Source organism: Antedon bifida, chromosome 3 (genome assembly GCF_963402885.1).
Source record: "Antedon bifida chromosome 3, ecAntBifi1.1, whole genome shotgun sequence".
Lineage (NCBI taxonomy): Eukaryota > Metazoa > Echinodermata > Crinoidea > Comatulida > Antedonidae > Antedon > Antedon bifida.
Window position 1 is genome coordinate 202,375 of NC_136228.1, and position 21,258 is coordinate 223,632.

Below are 21,258 nucleotides of genomic sequence, written 5' to 3' on the forward strand. Positions count from 1 at the left end.
GGATAACTTTTTGTTAATTTCTGATCATCACAACCATTTCACCAGGGGTACAACATTTAATTTTGTCACTCCTAAGGCTACTGGCGTTAATGATACGACTTTTTATTTCTTAGGTATCCGTGACTGGAACAGGCTCCCCAATTCACTCAAATCAATACAAAATAATGCAACCTTCAAAATAAAACTTAAAGAATATTTTAATAATGAACAGCTTGGTATTTCAGTTTAATTAAGCTATTTTTAATATTGTTTTTTTGATGTTTTCTTGTCTTGTATGTATTTTCTTGTTTTTTCATTTTTACTGAGTCATACTTAACGATAATTGTACTAGGCCCAACCACTCACTTTTCAGTCATTACGGATTGGACCCCATTGGAAATAAGTTTACTTTTTTGTCGACTTAATGGGTTATCCAGGTATTCTTTTTATACATTGTATATTTTAACTTTTATGTATGAATATCAAATAAAATCAATCAATCAATCAATAAACTCCGAAAATGACAACTTAAATGCTTTGTTTAGTCCTTTATTAGTACTGTAAAAGGAAAAAAAACAAGATAACCATCCAAGTATTGACTCATGATTTGTTTCTCTTTCCCAGCTACATCAGCTATATTGTTAATATTAAGATAATTGACTTATCCCAATTTGTGTATACACTGGTCTAATATAACAAAACAGTAACACTGGGAATAATCAGCATCAAATGTATTGCATTGTTTGATTGCATTATATGCTATATTTGCTATGTAATATCTAAATTAATTTACTATTATTTTATATAATCTAATCTACATTACATATTAGGGTGAACTATAGTATTTTGTAAATAAATATACTGTATATAATATCTATTTCATTCTGTTTGTCAATTCTTTAAGAAAAAGTTGTTTTGTCATGTTACTAATGTATCAGTTTTGATTGGATGATAGAGGAAGAATTATGGACTTATATCAACATTAAAGATGTATACAAATCCACATGATCAGTGTAACAAAGGAATTAATATCTTAATAATCAATGTGCAATGTGGGTCTACTATCACAGTATTGTTTATATAGAATTTATAGAATATAAAGAGTTCTTTAATTTAATAACGACATTTGAAACAATCTCTAGAACGTTCAAATGGTGAACATTGCATCATCTATATACTATAAATACATTGAGACCCATGATTGTCAGCATATGCTGTTTAAGCGTGGTTCCCACTAGCGACGCAACGTAACACAATCTATGCAACGTAAGAAAATGCCCTTCTAATAATTGTGTTTGCCCCCGCCTACGTGAAATCAAACCTGCGATGTTTGCAGCACTATTGCGTCATCGGTTCCCACTTGTGATTACGCAATACAGCACTTTGCGTCAATACGTCGCTGCGTTGCGTTCTAGTGGGAACCAAGCTTTAGGGTCACCCTCTATAAGTAAGGTGAAATAAAAAAAAATAAATAAATAAAATGTCATCTATTTTGCTAAATTTAGCAACTTTTTCTATTAATTTTCTTCTTCATTCTTCATCTTTTTACCATAAAAAGTATCAATGGTTGCTATGGTAGAACATTTTCGTTTGGTTGGCATAGTAACATCCTCTTTCATCCAAGATTCAAAGATCTTTTTCATTTTCTTCCTCGAATCTTCCTTAGCAACGTTCACGGTTGGCTGAATCTTGTCAGGTTTTATAAATCTCACAAAGCGTTCCAATTCATTGTAACTGCTATGTTCACTGTAAGGTATTCCTAAGAACACAACAAAATATTCATTTAAAGATGTATTGTCCCCCAAAAACATGAAAAATGAAGATTAATAAAATCAGACTTTAAATAGGCCATTTTGCAGTTTTAATAAAGTTATTCACTTATGTAAAAAAACACCAAAAAAAATTATTATTTCGATCCAGTTTTTGGTCAAAGTGAATAGCTATTATGTGACATTAAAATGGCATATAAAAAAAATTTGTTGGGGGACAATATATCTTTAAATATGTATTTTTTCAATAAATAAGGAAAAGTAATTACAAGCAAATAAGTTCATAGATTTCATACCATAGATAAAATTGAGGCCACTGACTGATGGCTTAATGTCCAGTAGACCAGTAGTTTTCTTGCTGTGTGTCCACCCTGTGGGTTTAATACCAACCACTTGTGTATAGCGTTGGTTTAATCGACTCATATACTCTTTCAATTTCTGGAATATTATTACAGAAAATTGTTAATACTGACAGTTTATTATGCGGGTTATTAATTGTGGAAATAAAGAAATGAAACACAAATTATCAATTAAACATCATTATTCTTATTTATAGTTTTTAATGATCTTATGGCCGAGCGGTTAAGGCAGGGGCGCTGTTTACCGTACCTAAAGAGCGAACAATATTGGTAAGGGTTCGACTCCGACTCGCTTGGTTCTGGTGGTGGAACAAGTCTTCTTGGACAAGAACTATCAACCATAGGTCCGGTGTACACATCTAGCTCATGTGCACTTTAAAGAACCCAGTTCATCATTCGAGACGAGTAGGGTGTTACCCTGGTGAACTGGTTCACAAAATAGCCCCTGTAACAGGGGGAGTACCACCTAACTAATAGGACAGTGATTAATTTACTATTGTTGTTGTTTCTTAAGACATAAAATAAAATTTAAAAAAATTTATAGTTTTTAATGATCTTATGGTTGATAAAGAAGGACAGTATTTCAGGTTCATAAAATGTGTACATACCGGATGTGTAATCGAGGCCATCGGCAGAACATGAAGTCTTGTTGTAGTTTTACAACAAGTTAAGTAACTTTTCATATCTTCATCTTCGAGGCAATTCAGAACATTTTGCTTGTCACGTGTTATACACACTTTGCAACCAAGGGCTTTGGCTATTGCTGAAAAAATGTTAAAAATAATGTTAAAAAATCGAATAATGTTAACTGAAAGAGACTAAAGACGCATCATCTAAAGTACACCCCAATTCTATTTCATTTATAATAATTTATTTTTACACCCTTATCTATTCCCAGCATTCATTATATTTGAAGTAGGAAAAATCTCTTATTTAAAGATATATCATAATTCGTGTATTCTCACTCCTGAGGACGATCAAAGCATATTGATCGAAACGTCGAGAAACTCAACAGTTCTTTTCAGAACTAACATATGTGGTGTACATTTGATTTCGCCATGCAAACCTTCAAACAATATAATTAGTGTAGTACCATCGTACTGTATGGTGCAAATGAATTTAAAATAATAACCAATAAAAGCTTTAAATTTCCATACATTTCTTACCTAAAAACACCTTTTCTTTACCGATAGTATAAGCTCCACATACTATTAAAGTTTGTTCATTGCCTTCAACATGCTTTCTAGCCACATCAACAACATATTGCAAAGTTTCTTGCTGGCTTGGAAATTTATATTCAGCACTGCAGTATCTATAACATGGATTCACATTTAATTGGATGAGAGATGATAGCTGAATTTATATCAATTATAGAAGAAATGGTTAACATTCAGTACAGTGTGTTCACATTACTTAGTGTCTTGTTCACACTTACGTAGTATCGAGATAAAGTGTGTTCACATGACAGTTACCAAGAGCAGGGTATTCTTCCATGGTGGGATCTGCTCTAAAGTCCCCAGTGTGAAGGTAAACTTTACCATTTTTCAAACAGAAAAGGAACAACGTTGCTCCGGGACAACTAAATAAAAAAAAACACAATTGTACATGGTGTAGTGATAAAAACACAATTGTACATGGTGTAGTGATAAAAACACAATTGTACATGGTTTAGTGATAAAAACACAATTGTACATGGTGTAGTGATAATTCACAATTGTACATGGTGTAGTGATAATTCACAATTGTACATGGTTTAGTGATAAAAACACAATTGTACATGGTGTAGTGATAATTCACAATTGTACATGGTGTAGTGATAATTCACAATTGTACATGGTGTAGTGATAATTCACAATTGTACATGGTGTAGTGATAATTCACAATTGTACATGGTTTAGTGATAAAAACACAATTGTACATGGTGTAGTGATAATTCACAATTGTACATGGTGTAGTGATAATTCACAATTGTACATGGTGTAGTGATAATTCACAATTGTACATGGTGTAGTGATAATTCACAATTGTACATGGTTTAGTGATAAAAACACAATTGTACATGGTGTAGTGATAATTCACAATTGTACATGGTGTAGTGATAATTCACAATTGTACATGGTTTAGTGATAAAAACACAATTGTACATGGTGTAGTGATAAAAACACAATTGTACATGGTGTAGTGATAATTCACAATTGTACATGGTGTAGTGATAATTCACAATTGTACATGGTGTAGTGATAATTCACAATTGTACATGGTTTAGTGATAAAAACACAATTGTACATGGTGTAGTGATAAAAACACAATTGTACATGGTGTAGTGATAATTCACAATTGTACATGGTTTAGTGATAAAAACACAATTGTACATGGTGTAGTGATAAAAACACAATTGTACATGGTGTAGTGATAATTCACAATTGTACATGGTTTAGTGATAAAAACACAATTGTACATGGTGTAGTGATAAAAACACAATTGTACATGGTGTAGTGATAATTCACAATTGTACATGGTTTAGTGATAAAAACACAATTGTACATGGTGTAGTGATAAAAACACAATTGTACATGGTGTAGTGATAATTCACAATTGTACATGGTTTAGTGATAAAAACACAATTGTACATGGTGTAGTGATAAAAACACAATTGTACATGGTGTAGTGATAATTCACAATTGTACATGGTTTAGTGATAATTCACAATTGTACATGGTGTAGTGATAATTCACAATTGTACATGGTGTAGTGATAATTCACAATTGTACATGGTGTAGTGATAATTCACAATTGTACATGGTGTAGTGATAATTCACAATTGTACATGGTGTAGTGATAATTCACAATTGTACATGGTGTAGTGATAAAAACACAATTGTACATGGTGTAGTGATAATTCACAATTGTACATGGTGTAGTGATAATTCACAATTGTACATGGTGTAGTGATAATTCACAATTGTACATGGTGTAGTGATAATTCACAATTGTACATGGTGTAGTGATAATTCACAATTGTACATGGTGTAGTGATAAAAACACAATTGTACATGGTGTAGTGATAATTCACAATTGTACATGGTGTAGTGATAATTCACAATTGTACATGGTGTAGTGATAATTCACAATTGTACATGGTGTAGTGATAATTCACAATTGTACATGGTGTAGTGATAATTCACAATTGTACATGGTGTAGTGATAAAAACACAATTGTACATGGTGTAGTGATAATTCAGAATTGTACATGGTGTAGTGATAATTCACAATTGTACATGGTGTAGTGATAATTCACAATTGTACATGGTGTAGTGATAATTCACAATTGTACATGGTGTAGTGATAATTCACAATTGTACATGGTGTAGTGATAATTCACAATTGTACATGGTGTAGTGATAATTCACAATTGTACATGGTGTAGTGATAATTCACAATTGTACATGGTGTAGTGATAATTCACAATTGTACATGGTGTAGTGATAAAAACACAATTGTACATGGTGTAGTGATAATTCAGAATTGTACATGGTGTAGTGATAATTCACAATTGTACATGGTGTAGTGATAATTCACAATTGTACATGGTGTAGTGATAATTCACAATTGTACATGGTGTAGTGATAATTCACAATTGTACATGGTGTAGTGATAATTCACAATTGTACATGGTGTAGTGATAATTCACAATTGTACATGGTGTAGTGATAATTCACAATTGTACATGGTGTAGTGATAATTCACAATTGTACATGGTGTAGTGATAATTCACAATTGTACATGGTGTAGTGATAATTCACAATTGTACATGGTGTAGTGATAATTCACAATTGTACATGGTGTAGTGATAATTCACAATTGTACATGGTGTAGTGATAATTCACAATTGTACATGGTGTAGTGATAATTCACAATTGTACATGGTGTAGTGATAATTCACAATTGTACATGGTGTAGTGATAATTCACAATTGTACATGGTGTAGTGATAATTCACAATTGTACATGGTGTAGTGATAATTCACAATTGTACATGGTGTAGTGATAATTCACAATTGTACATGGTGTAGTGATAATTCACAATTGTACATGGTGTAGTGATAATTCACAATTGTACATGGTGTAGTGATAATTCACAATTGTACATGGTGTAGTGATAATTCACAATTGTACATGGTGTAGTGATAATTCACAATTGTACATGGTGTAGTGATAATTCACAATTGTACATGGTGTAGTGATAATTCACAATTGTACATGGTGTAGTGATAATTCACAATTGTACATGGTGTAGTGATAATTCACAATTGTACATGGTGTAGTGATAATTCACAATTGTACATGGTGTAGTGATAATTCACAATTGTACATGGTTTAGTGATAATTCACAATTGTACATGGTGTAGTGATAATTCACAATTGTACATGGTGTAGTGATAATTCACAATTGTACATGGTGTAGTGATAATTCACAATTGTACATGGTGTAGTGATAATTCACAATTGTACATGGTGTAGTGATAATTCACAATTGTACATGGTGTAGTGATAATTCACAATTGTACATGGTGTAGTGATAATTCACAATTGTACATGGTGTAGTGATAATTCACAATTGTACATGGTGTAGTGATAATTCACAATTGTACATGGTGTAGTGATAATTCACAATTGTACATGGTGTAGTGATAATTCACAATTGTACATGGTTTAGTGATAATTCACAATTGTACATGGTGTAGTGATAATTCACAATTGTACATGGTTTAGTGATAATTCACAATTGTACATGGTTTAGTGATAATTCACAATTGTACATGGTGTAGTGATAATTCACAATTGTACATGGTTTAGTGATAATTCACAATTGTACATGGTGTAGTGATAATTCACAATTGTACATGGTTTAGTGATAATTCACAATTGTACATGGTGTAGTGATAATTCACAATTGTACATGGTGTAGTGATAATTCACAATTGTACATGGTGTAGTGATAATTCACAATTGTACATGGTGTAGTGATAATTCACAATTGTACATGGTGTAGTGATAATTCACAATTGTACATGGTGTAGTGATAATTCACAATTGTACATGGTGTAGTGATAATTCACAATTGTACATGGTGTAGTGATAATTCACAATTGTACATGGTGTAGTGATAATTCACAATTGTACATGGTGTAGTGATAATTCACAATTGTACATGGTGTAGTGATAATTCACAATTGTACATGGTTTAGTGATAATTCACAATTGTACATGGTGTAGTGATAATTCACAATTGTACATGGTTTAGTGATAATTCACAATTGTACATGGTTTAGTGATAATTCACAATTGTACATGGTGTAGTGATAATTCACAATTGTACATGGTTTAGTGATAATTCACAATTGTACATGGTGTAGTGATAATTCAGAATTGTACATGGTGTAGTGATAATTCACAATTGTACATGGTGTAGTGATAATTCACAATTGTACATGGTGTAGTGATAATTCACAATTGTACATGGTTTAGTGATAATTCACAATTGTACATGGTGTAGTGATAATTCACAATTGTACATGGTTTAGTGATAATTCACAATTGTACATGGTGTAGTGATAATTCACAATTGTACATGGTGTAGTGATAATTCACAATTGTACATGGTGTAGTGATAATTCAAACATTTAGTTAATGTTTTAATACATGGTTTCCAAGGTATGATGTGAAAAGAAAAGGGAATGATTTGATTTTACTTTGTTGAGCTATCAGAGCTACACATATAAACAAATGATAACATTTCAATTGGGAGGGTGGTTGCCCTCCATTTGGCCTCAGAAGGGTAAGAAACTGAAGTGTGCTGAGATATAAGTAGAGTGAGTCAACTCTACCAATACCGGACACCTTTGGGCTGGCCAAATATGTCTGTTTTTCCGGAAAGTCTGGTATTCAGAATATGTCTTTAAAGGTCAAAATGAATTCGGGACCTTTTGGGCTTCCACAAAAGTCTGAGAGAGCTTCCGGTTTTCAGAGAGTCCGGTATTAGGAGAGTTTAATATAGAGGTGAACTTACTGATTAGCAGGTAGTAGTGTAACTTGTACACCTTCTACGTTACAAGGTGTGTTCATTGGAAGTGTGTTAACGAAAGTCTTAGCAACACCAATCTTGGACTTCACAAGATTCCCAGTTTCCTGTATAAAAAAAACATTTAACAACTTTTTAAAGAAGAAAATCGATATATGGCCTTATGTGTAGACTTCAAGTGAAAATGTTTTAGTCTCAACGATAATAGTTAACATCTTATATAAGTCAAAGATGCTCTCCAGGTGGAATGCCATCCTGAGATGAGTAGTAGTAATTAGTACAGTCTTGTTTATTTTTAGTTAATTTTTTATATGTATTTTGACTTTCTATGGACCAGAGATTCCAAAATAAAAAAGATTGAATGAATAACCTATAGACAATGTGTCAACCAATATAAAGATTTTCTTGTTAATCAAGATTTTTGCTTATGGCAACAAGCTCTGGAGCTTACAGGGTTATCCTCTTGCTCTCATCCTGTCATTTGTATGTATGTACAGTATTTGTAATATTGTATAAAAAAACAAACAAAGCTATGCTTGTTCATCTAAATTAAGGTGGGTTGAACATTCTTTCTGATTTGTATGACTCTCCCCACGCCCCCTGCCCCCCCCCCCCCATATGACTGACTGAACTACTTACTTTACTGCAGTAAATTGGGTGTTTAAAATGTTTGGTAAGACCTCCATAATGATCTGCATGGAAATGACTCAGGAAGTAAGCTTTGATACAAGGAATGGTGCCATAGCTGAATGCATCAACAGCAATCAATGTGTCTGAAAAAAAATATTTTTTAATACATCTACTTAAAAATGACTGTAGTACTGCATTCTGTTTAAAAGTAAACTATATAATATAAACGGAAGTTATCATTTAGAGAAAATGCAATTTGAAAAAAAAAAGTGGCGCAGAAGTTACATCCTAAACTATACCTGGCATTTTTTTGTAGAATGGACAATGTCTATTATGAGGGTTACTCCATGCAGAACGTGACCACTTGTTTTGTTTCCCATTCTTTCCTAGGTTTGATGCATTTGAAAAATGTCTTCCAAAATGATTGGAATCTGCAGAATTTCCAGCCATGTTTGAAGATAGACTTGTACTCTCTGTAACTTCATTGTTATTTTGCACATATGAGTTTGTTGACGTTTCTTTTTTTGAGCCAAAAAAATAATTTTTGAATGGTATGAATTTATCAAAGGAGACTTGAGATGCCAGCCTGCTCAGAACGCAAGATGAATCGTTGACGGAATCACTGGAGGAGCATTGGGAAGAATCTGTACGACGTCCTGAAGAAGAATCTCGTTTGATGTTATCAACCGTCTTGAAGCTATTTAAAATAGTTTCCTGGCAATCAAAAAATTCATTTGACGATTCACTAAGTATTTCTTCTTTAATTTCAACATTACCACAGAAAACTTGTTTATCAGTGCAAAAATCAGAGTTGGTAACTTTTTCCAGAGATATATTTTTGGTCGAAAGTACTATATCATTGTCGACTTTTTCTTCTTCAACATTTTCTTTGGTATCAAAGTATTCAAAATCAAATGGAAGATTTTCGAAGCCGGTATTGCATTCTACTTTAACGACTGTAGATGGGTCTTGCCTAGGAGAACAGGTAACCTGTGATGAACTATCACCATTCATTATATCTTCCATTAAAGCAGAATCTACATCATGTCTCTCATGAGTAGGCTCCAATATTGAAGTAGTTTGTTTTGGAATTGACATGGATCCCCTTTTATTACCGTAAATGTCAAAACAGCTTGACGGTACTAGAGCATCAACAATTAGATCTTCACCAATGTTATCTGGCGAGAGATCATTATTATCAGTCTCTTCTATGTTAATCAGATCATTATCAGTCTCTTCTATGTTAGTCAGATCATTATCAGTCTCTTCTATGTTAATCAGATCATTATCAGTCTCTTCTATGTTAATCAGATCATTATCAGTCTCTTCTATGTTAATCAGATTATTATCAGTCTCTTCTATGTTAATCAGATCATTATCAGTCTCTTCTAAGTTAGTCAGATCATTATCAGTCTCTTCTTTGGTAATCAGATCATTATCAGTCTCTTCTATGTTAATCAGATCATTATTAGTCTCTTCTAAGTTAGTCAGATTATTATCAGTCTCTTCTAAGTTAGTCAGATCAATATCAGTCTCTTCTTTGGTAATCAGATCATTATCAGTCTCTTCTATGTTAATCAGATCATTATCAGTCTCTTCTATGTTAATCAGATCATCATCAGTCTCTTCTAAGTTAGTCAGATCATTCATGTCATTTCTATGTCTTGTTTGGCACATGTCCTCTTTTTCCAAACTAAAGACTTCCTTATTTGGGTAAAATGTCTCAACACTACTTGGAGTACTGGGTGATGACAGAGCCATCATAGAAGTTCTCTTTGGACAAGGTGAAAATATATCTTCTTCGCTTAAGTTATCATCATCAGCTGCAAATTGTCTCTCATTGTCTTCGTTGTGAATGTCACTACCAGGACTATTGTATTGCACTGTACTGCATTCAGACAGAATTAAAGGAGAAGATAAAGCATCAACTTCATCTTGATACAAGCAAACATCGTCTGTTAAATCAAAAGTCTTCTTTTCTTCGCATGATTCGTCTTCTTCAAAATATGGAACAATTTCATCCATTAAAGTACAATCCACCGAATCATCAGATGAACAATATTGTATTTCAAATTCAAATTCATTATCTTTTTCAGTCTTTTTCGTTTTTTCTACGTTTTTTTCTTTTGGTGATTGAGTAGGTTTGAAAAAGGATAAGATTGAAGGCTGCTGTGAGCATGAAGCTTCACTCTTTTCAGAAGTCTTTCTACCTTTTCCGACTACAGATTTCTTTGGCGTTGACTGACTGGACTTTTGGTGTCTCTGCTGACTTGACAACTCCCGTTTTGATGACAGACTACTTTGAGTTGAAATCTTATTATGGTGTAAGCAATTGTTATTGATGCCTTGCGGTTTACTTTTGCTTGAGATTCCCTTTGCATGATTTTGAGAGGTGTTTTTTGCGCCAAACAATGCTTCTATCCTTTTTATATTGGATGATGGTTCATCTATTTCAGAGAAATCTGAAACGTCCCCACCAGCCCTAACGATAGCAAGTAGTTTGTGAGTGAAATTGTTATAATGTACTACAATGGTTGAGTCACAGTCAAGTCCACTTGGGCATTCTAAAGAAAAGAACAGAAAGTGAACAAATGAAAAAGTATTTGATTTATTTAATTTATTTTATTAAAAGTGTAGACTATAGAGCATCAGTATAAACAGGATTCCCAGCTCTGTGGTATTATTATTAAGTACTGTTAATACCGTAGTAATAACAGGGAGATACATCTTCCCTGGTAATAATAGTTAATACTAAATAATTTACATTTCTTTTTTCTGAGATTAAAGTTTTACTTTGAGGCCCAATCAATAAGTTTTATCACTCACTTTAGCGAACTTAATACAATCTATATATTATATATCAGGCACAACATATCAATAAAAACTGTTCATACCTTTTTTGTTGATATCCAATAAACCAGTCCTCTGATTAAGACATTGCTCAACATGCCATGTCGGTGTCTGAACTGTCAGGAGACAAAGTGGAAGTTGGCAATTTGGACAGAAACTATCATCAGCTTTATTAATATTATTAATATCATTCATCTTCTCCCTTTTATTATTAATCTGACTAGAATTATTGTTTTCTTTGGAAGTAGATTTTGATTTAGATTTACATGTTCCAGCTTTGAATGTTGTCGGAGGACTGTGTTTATGTTTAGGTGTCTCAACATCGCTATTTGGTCTAGGCCTATGTCTACTACGTGTTACATCACCGCTGGTACCGCCTCCTCCTGATGAAGAACTGTGTTTACGTCGTCTGGATTTCGGCATAGGCCTAGGCCTAGGCCTACGTCGTTCTCCACACTTTTCATTACGTTGGTGGTTTGTGATGGATGCCGACCTGCCACCGCCCTGAGGCTTCCTTGCCGCTGGCTTGTAATCCCAAATATCTTCACCATTGCTGCTGTAGTCTACATTCATTGCAGACATTTTGTGAAACAATATTATGTTCCTCCAATATACACTCTATTAATATTTCGCGCCAAATACTTTATTAGGATTTCCCCGAACCCCATCATTGGTAAAACGCAACGCGGGTGTTCTTAAACTTGAGGGCGCCAAACATAAAATTTACGAGATCTAATTCAGGTTGAAGAAAAATTAAATAAAAAAAAAGATGTTAAATGTGCTCTCCCTGCCTCAGCACTAAGGCGTAACGGTTGATGCTCAGGTTTGAGTTCTCTCATCTCTAGATTGGGTGGGTTCGAACCTCTACGGATACATATATATATTTTTTTTTTAAATAATGAAATTTTTTTTTGTTTTTTGAAAGAGCGATATTTATAGGGTTGAAAATATCAGGCCTAGGCCAACAAGAGTAGACCTTATTTAAAATCAGAAATAAAGTTGTATGGCAGGCCCGTAGCCAGGGGGGGTTTTTATGGTTCGCGAACCCCCCTTAACCGACTGCGAACCCCAATCCCCGACATGCCCAATACCTCACCCTCATCTCTGCATCCTCCAAATACGTGCCCCACACAGTACAAAAGGTTATTCGTAAATTGAAAAATTCGTAAACTCGTTCTTGAATAACTCGATACATTCTTCGCTGTATGAGCGTACGTCGAGCGATACGTGTCTGTAAATTTCCAAGAGTTGCAAATGAATTGCCATCCTGGTTCAGACCTATGGAGTTGTACGCCGCGTACAATACGAAAGCAAACGCCGCAGGTCTGAACCTTGAAATCCCTGGATGTAACATAATATTGACGCGTGTATCGTACTGATACAGTGAGCTGGTGCACGAACGATTCGTACAAAGGACACCGCCAGACAAACGCGTACCTATTGTTTAGATCACGGCAGTCAGCAGCATGCATAAAGTAGGCCTATTCTGTAAATCTTCTAATTGTAACCCTGGGTTATTATTCTTTGATTGTTTTTTAAGGGTGGGTAACTATTAGAAGGGGGATTACTATTAGAGTAGTGGGTTACTATTACTCATCTTAAATTAGGCACCTGAAAATAGTAACCCACCTCAACTATTCCGGTCAGCAAATCATAGCAAAATAATAAAACAGTACGAATATTTGTTTGAACTGAACTTTATTTTATAAACTCAAAAACACTCAATCCTCCCCACTCCCGAGATCAACATGCATTATCTCCTTATTTTCAAAATACCGTATTTTTTTACCGTAACGGCTGCATCATAAACGACCAGTCTTCAATTCATAATGTAATTTTGTCAATAGTTTTTGTGACTCTAATATTAACCCCATGTGGGTTACTATTAGAATAGTGGATTATTATTATAGATTGACTTATAAAGTGGGTTACTATTAGAAGGAGGGTTACTATTAAAGTGTGGGTTACTATTAGAAGATTTACGGTATAGCCTTCCGACGGACATAAAAAATGTGTGGCTATAAAGTATAGTACGTGTATTATCATCATAGAGGATTATAGTGAATATTAATATATTACACTAGTAATATATTAATATATTACACTATTATATCTATGGTATCATGTACATGTACTGTAGGTTACATTATAGCATCTGTATCAATATCATCTATTTACATTGATTAATATTTAATTTCCTCAACAAATTGCTGTAAATAAATATAGGTAGAGCTATAATAAGCATTGAATTTGCCTTCTCACACAAAGTTCATATTGAACTTGAAAACAAAATACCGAGTGAATGATCATAACAATCGGCGATTAAATAGTCCACGTGTGTGAGGAGGAGAAAAAAGGTACGAATACGATCGTTTTGCTCATTGGTAGCATGCTGCATGAGAGTGTCTTTTCCGACCAATTAGAGGTGCCATTTATCATGAATATTATGTGCGACAGTACCATTTCCGGCCATCTAGGGGTGTCATTTAACAAAATTCTCACCCCTCAGGGGTGGGGGGGGGGGGGGGGGGGGGGGTTCAGTGTCCCAAATACTTAGTGTCCGAACCCCCCCTTGACAGATCCTGGCTACGGCCCTGTATGGCATTCGTATAATAATAAGTATAAGTGCAATTCTGGGGACTTAGCTTTATTTTCATTCTTAGCTCTGCCCCAACAGTGTGGGCTAGTACTGGATACTTCATATTTAATTTCATATTTCAATGAATAGGTGCACTTTCCGGGGACAAACTCTATTGTCCTGGTGAGTCTTAGTTTGTTTCATATAATTTCAAATCATGTCACGTTTTTTCGGCCGGGAACCTAGCAGCTTTATTTTTCAAAATTGTCTTTGCTCATCCCCAACCATTGTGGGGTACTGAAGACTCTAATACATTTTGTTTCAATAGATGTCATTTCCGGGGACCTTGCAGCTCTATTTTAAACAGCTTGGTATGCCGTGCGTTGTCATGCAAATGAGTTTGTGCATTTGTAATGGGGAAGATGGTACATTCAGTCATTCGCGGTCAACACGCCACGCACTGTTAAATTGATTAGAATATTGTTTAAATCATGTAAATAAAACATTTTTACGGGCGGAAACCTCGCAGCTCCCCTCTTTTAGTTTACATAAGTAATCTCGAAAAGAACTCCATGTGGAAAAAGAAGCCCACCCAAGAGTAAGCCCTACTAGAAAATGAAGGAGCACAATAATATGGGCTTCTTTTCGCGGTTTTATGGCAGTCTAATGAAAAAATGAATGCCATACAACTTTATTTCTGATTTAAAAAAGGTCCACTCTTATTGCCTAGGCCTGATATTTTTAACTCTATAAATATCGCTCTTTCAAAATAAAAGAAAAAAAATTCATTATTAAAAAAAAAAAAATGTATCCGTAGAGGTTTGAACCCACCCAATCTAGAGATGAGAGAACTCAAACCTGAGCATCAACCGTTACGCCACGACGTACATGACTTAACAGCTGATAATAGTCTATTTATACGTGTATTACGCAATTCATCATTACGTCATAAATATCTTATTAACCTTGCTAAATCCAAAATGACCGGTAGCTCAGTCGCCTGAGCGTCGTGTTAACACACGTATGTCGTGGGTTCGATTCCCACACTGGTCGGTGGAATAGAGTTAAGGCTATGCGAGCCACTGTGTTTGGGGTTCACAGATCATACGTCCCCCTTTCCACCACACATCATGAGGCGATAACATCAATGCATCTGGTGATGTGCTGGAAACGACCCCAAAAGGCTGTGGCAGGGCCTTAGTGCTGAGGCAGGGAGAGCACATTTAACATCTTTTTTTTTATTTAATTTTTTTTTCAACCTGAATTCGATCTCGTAAATTTTATGTTTGGCGCCCTCAATTTAAAGAAATTAATAATTATCTTCGTTACGTATTTAAAATGGAATTTATATTCATCGCAGGAGTACGAAGCGGTTTGGTATGCCGTGCGTTGTTATGCAAATGAGTTTAAACAGGTGTAGCGGGAAAGATGGTATTGTTAGTCATTCGCGATCAACACGACACACTGTTGAATTTTGATTTTATTAATCAATGTTACGACATTGCTAGCGAAATATCCGATTCATGATATTGTATTTTCCTAATATGTTATGAATAATCGTTTATGGTAGTTGGTGTGCATGGCCACACCGTCCCAGAATAAACATATTTTAAACAGATAGTTTTCCGATGGTTTTTGTATGTGGTTAATTGGGAGTGAATTATAAGATCAAATATAGAACATTTGCAAAGATGCCGATGTCTAGGCCTAGACCAACTTCGAAACTTAGACTAATTCCGCCGCCGGGCTATATACGAAGTCGAGTTTTTAAGTAGAAAACCCCACCTAACATTTTGAAGTCGATCTGGATAGTTGACATTTTAACATTATCATAATTATCATAGGTGATTACGTATAATAATAAGTATAAGTGCAATTCTGGGGACTTAGCTTTATTTTCATTCTTAGCTCTGCCCCAACAGTGGGCTAGTACTAGATACTTCATATTTAATTTCATATTTCAATGAATAGGTGCACTTTCCGGGGACAAACTCTATTGTCCTGGTGAGTCTTAGTTTGTTTCATATAATTTCAAATCATGTCACGTTTTTTCGGCCGGGAACCTAGCAGCTTTATTTTTCAAAATTGTCTTTGCTCATCCCCAACCATTGTGGGGTACTGAAGACTCTAATACATTTTGTTTCAATAGATGTCATTTCCGGGGACCTTGCAGCTCTATTTTAAACAGCTTGGTATGCCGTGCGTTTTCATGCAAATGAGTTTGTGCATTTGTAATGGGGAAGATGGTACATTCAGTCATTCGCGGTCAACACGCCACGCACTGTTAAATTGATTAGAATATTGTTTAAATCATGTAAATAAAACATTTTTTCGGGCGGAAACCTAGCAGCTCCCCTCTTTTAGTTTACATAAGTAATCTCGAAAAGAACTCCATGTGGAAAAAGAAGCCCACCCAAGAGTACTAGAAAATGAAGGAGCACAATAATATGGGCTTCTTTTCGCGGTTTTATGGCAGTCTAATGAAAAAATGAATGCCATACAACTTTATTTCTGATTTAAAAAAGGTCCACTCTTATTGCCTAGGCCTGATATTTTTAACCCTATAAATATCGCTCTTTCAAAATAAAAGAAAAAAAAAATATGTATCTGTAGAGGTTCGAACCCACCCAATCTAGAGATGAGAGAACTCAAACCTGAGCATCAACCGTTACGCCACGACGTACATGACTTAACAACTGATAATAGTCTATTTATACGTGTATTACGCAATTCATCATTACGTCATAAATATCTTATTAACCTTGCTAAATCCAAAATGACCGGTAGCTCAGTCGCCTGAGCGTCGTGTTAACACACGTATGTCGTGGGTTCGATTCCCACGCTGGTCGGTGGAATAGAGTTAAAGGCATGCGGCCACTGTGTTTGGGGTTCACAGAATTATACGTCCCCCTTTCCACCACACATCATGAGGCGACAACATCAATGCATCTGGTGATGTGCTGGAAACGACCCCAAAAGGCTGTGGCAGGGCCTTAGTGCTGAGGCAGGGAGAGCACATTTAACATCTTTTTTTTTATTTAATTTTTTTTCAACCTGAATTCGATCTCGTAAATTTTATGTTTGGCGCCCTCAATTTAAAGAAATTAATAATTATCTTCGTTACGTATTTAAAATGGAATTTATATTCATCGCAGGAGTACGAAGCGGTTTGGTATGCCGTGCGTTGTTATGCAAATGAGTTTATACAGGTGTAGCGGGAAAGATGGTATTGTTAGTCATTCGCGATCAACACAACACACAGTTGAATTTTGATTTTATTAATCAAGGTGGTTACTACAGAAATATCCGATTTTGTTAATCTTTTATATTAGAAGATTATTTTACCGTACCACATTATACTGTAGTTTATTTTTATTATCTTTCATGCAAGATTCATCCATTCATAATACCATTTATTTCTTATCTTTCAAAATAAACAAAATAACAGTTTAAATATAAATAATTAAGAGGCAAAACCCAGAAAGTAATAACAATTGGAGATTGTATTGTAATGAATCGTATCCGGACAACTACCCCCTGGACAATTACCACCCGGACAACTACCACCCGTACAATGACCCCGCCTAGGACAATTATCACCCGGACAATTACCCCCTAGGGCAACTACCCTCTATGGCAACTACCCCCTTAGGACAACTCCCACCCGGACAACTACCCACTAGGACAACTACCCCCTAGGACAACTACCTCCTAGGACAACTACCCTCTAGGACAACTACCCTCTTAACAACTACCCTCCTAGGACAACTGCTATGCCCCTAGGACAACAGCACCCTCTGAACAACCACACCTATATCATGACACCTACACATTAGGTTAATTACGATCTTGTAAAACTTACTGAACTTCAAAACATAGGGAGAGAGATTGATCTTAAATGAAAGCTTTTGAATTTTTTAATATGCGTATCGTCCGTATCCGGATATTCACCCCCTGAACATTTACCCCCCGGAAAACTACCCCCCGGACAACCACCACCTGGACAACTACCCCCTTAGGACAACTACCCCTTTAGGACAACTACCCCCCGGACAACTACCCCCCTTAGAACAACAACCCCCTTGACCAACTACCCCTTGTACGTTAGTATTGAGCTCGGATTTAGCATGAATATACTACAGGGACATGTCCTCAAAGCTATAGAGCCGGAATTTTTAATTTCATACCGGATACAGCCATATCACGTCTCGAAGATGGTACCGTATAGCCGTATTTGGTAGCGCGGTTATTGATGTGTATGTGACGTTACATCCGGTCTTATGACGTCATTACAGCTTCTTTCGCTGTACCCCGAGTATTGCACATTCGTGCTTGTTTTACTAGATGCACTGTTACTGTTTATTTGTTACATTTTATAATACTACTTACTGTACCTTCCTTCTTATACCATTGCACCCAATTAAATTAATTTCGGAACATGTCATGCATATGGTAAAAAATGGTACAGTAATTCAGCAATTTAAGACGTTTATGACAAATATTTACCTATATTTAGGTGCTGTATAATGAGGTGTGGTAGTTTTAATTAATAAATATTACATGAATAAAAAGGTGACCAGTTATTTATCAAAATTGTAGTATTTTATTAAGATGTAAAATTTAAAAAAATGTGTGACAAATTAAGTCGGAACTTAAGACCATGCTTAAGTTCAGTTTTATGTACATCTCATTGAAAGCTTGCTTATGCGATATTCTATTAAAATATAATAGTAATAAAATGTTCACATACACATTTGTGTTGTCTTGAAGCTTTGTTACCACTTGGATGCAACTTGCTCAGTTGCACTTACACTAGTGTTAACCAATCTTTAGCTATACATTTTAATATATCAACAGTTATATATATAGTTCATGACCTCACCTAAAAGAGTATTCCAATTAGATTGATTGGGGTATGGTTTAGAGTCTGTAACCACAAAACGAGATGACGGGAGGGCAGTTTAGGAAAGGTGGCATCACAAATGAGTAATAATACACATAACTAAAATTAAACATGTTTTTATCTGTTGATGTTAATAGTATTTCCACTGCCTCCTGTTACCACTACATTGTGGCTTCCAGAGACTTGTATGTTATATCCTGCTGATGCTCCAACACCTCGTCTTGGATGTTGTGACTGCTGCGCTGCGAATACATTTCCTCTTACTGGTCTTGCATCTGATGTGTCTGTTGGCAAAAAACCCATTAAAAACTTTATGTAACAAAAATATGTGATGTGCCCATATATGGCATGTCATATCAATCAATCAATTTTTGTCACATAAAGTTTTATAGTGTAGACAGAGGTTAAAGAGATGAGCACCTACCAAAATTCTTGAATTGAATTAGATGTACTGGTTTTTTTTAAATGTAAACCTATTTAATGTTCTCGTATATAAACCTTTACATACCAGTTGCATTTACTGATGTTGTATCTGTTGCATCAAGTACATTACCAATATGGATTTGAGTGGGGCATTCGTCGAGGCTTCTTCTGAAGATGCCATAAGCAGATGGTCCCTTTCTTGGTAGCCAATTTAGCAACCTAGCACAACGATCCTAAGACAAAAAAAGCAGTGGAAAATTACTTATCATTAGAAATTATGTTTGTTCTGAGATATACAAAAACAGATAAATAAATTTTTTAAAAACAATTACAAAGTATCACATCACTCTCGTACGGTATACGGACAAGCATTCAGTGCTCGAATGGCAGCTGGATAAAAGCTGTTACGAAACCTACTTGTACGAGAGATGATGGATTGGACCGGTAATGTTTTTGATCATACAAGCTATCACCCTAGCAGTCAATGCATTTAATAATCATTGGCATAAAAATAGGGCAAGTCACACTTTTTGTTTAGCATGGTATTCTGGGATCTTACCCGTGGGTTAGAAATTGAAGAAAGCTCCTCTTGCTCATCTTCAGTTAGTATTTGTTCACTTAAAAGCCAATTAGAAACATGTTGTACATCTATGTTGTCTAGTAGATATTTTCTATTTGATGTAAGACGGTATTTGTCTCTCACATTCATGGTCACACTTGAAATTTAAAAATCTAAAAACCGGTTCGGGTGATATACTGAAAATGGATCATAAATCATAAACTTATTGCATAATAGTATTGATTTGCAATTAATATAGTGCTCAGTACAAAAATATCACTAGAAAAGAATTAAGAATGATCAAAATGGTATCACTAAGTTTAGGCCTATAAATATAAAATTATTTTATTTCCAGTAAAGTACAGTAGTAACTCTAACTAGTAGGGCCTAGCCTAGGCCTAGTGAACAAAATCTTTCTAAAATTAAAAATGTGTTAGCCAAGCAAATAACACTGCACATAATTAACTATACCTCAAGTTTAAGCCTAACCAATACAACGATTGCCAGTTGGACGCTTTACGCTAGGCCTAGTTCAGTCAGGTCCGCTAAGCGGCCAGCCCAAAAAGTGAAGATGTTTGAGGCTTGTTGAAGCCACTTCAGTTGGGCTAGCTTTGTTTTGTGAACTCACTCTCTTTGAGCCTCCTGCTTATAACTGATTATGGAAATAGTACTGGTGAATTAAATACAAATACTGTACAAACCAACCTCAAAAATAACTTCTGACAACGTATATTAACTATTATATTATGACAATCTGTACAGCTGCAGTATGTTGTATGATGTAATGTTAGTATGAACTGCGACATGGGGATTTCCCCTTTTGTTGAGAATAAGTCACGTGGGATGATGAAAATAGATGACCTCATCAATCCATGTCATCGCGCGTATCCATTAGTACATCATTAAACATCAATATGATAGAATATATGTTACTTTATAACTTTGAAAAACAAAATGTTTTTTTGACTCTTATTTTTTTGCCTTTAAAATTGGTTTTTTTTTGGTAGAGGGAAAGGGAAAGCTATTTATTTTATCTGTCCTAAAATACAGACGGGGGAACTCACTAAAGATATTGCTATACAATTCTTCGTCTTTTAATTGTTATCTGATATTACAATATTGAAATT

The 21,258-nt window shown here is 34.9% G+C and overlaps 2 protein-coding genes across 2 annotated transcripts; both read right to left on the reverse strand.

Moving 5' to 3' along the window:
- Positions 1–512: 512 nt before the first annotated feature.
- Positions 513–12,250, reverse strand: LOC144837324 (uncharacterized). The gene is made up of 9 exons (XM_078692375.1): positions 11,713–12,250; positions 9,118–11,382; positions 8,828–8,961; positions 8,177–8,295; positions 3,543–3,686; positions 3,274–3,419; positions 2,716–2,870; positions 2,045–2,186; positions 513–1,738 (listed from the first exon to the last, which is right to left on the reverse strand). Exons 1-9 carry the CDS (start codon positions 12,248–12,250, stop codon positions 1,497–1,499), a joined length of 3,885 nt encoding a protein of 1,294 aa, XP_078548501.1. The 3' UTR covers positions 513–1,496.
- A 6,373-nt stretch (positions 12,251–18,623) lies between these two features.
- LOC144837765 (uncharacterized) lies at positions 18,624–20,957 on the reverse strand. The gene is made up of 4 exons (XM_078693005.1): positions 20,837–20,957; positions 20,132–20,328; positions 19,658–19,805; positions 18,624–19,433 (listed from the first exon to the last, which is right to left on the reverse strand). The coding sequence occupies exons 2-4, from the start codon at positions 20,279–20,281 to the stop codon at positions 19,267–19,269; spliced, it is 465 nt and encodes a 154-aa protein (XP_078549131.1). The 5' UTR covers positions 20,282–20,328; positions 20,837–20,957; the 3' UTR covers positions 18,624–19,266.
- Positions 20,958–21,258: the final 301 nt, after the last annotated feature.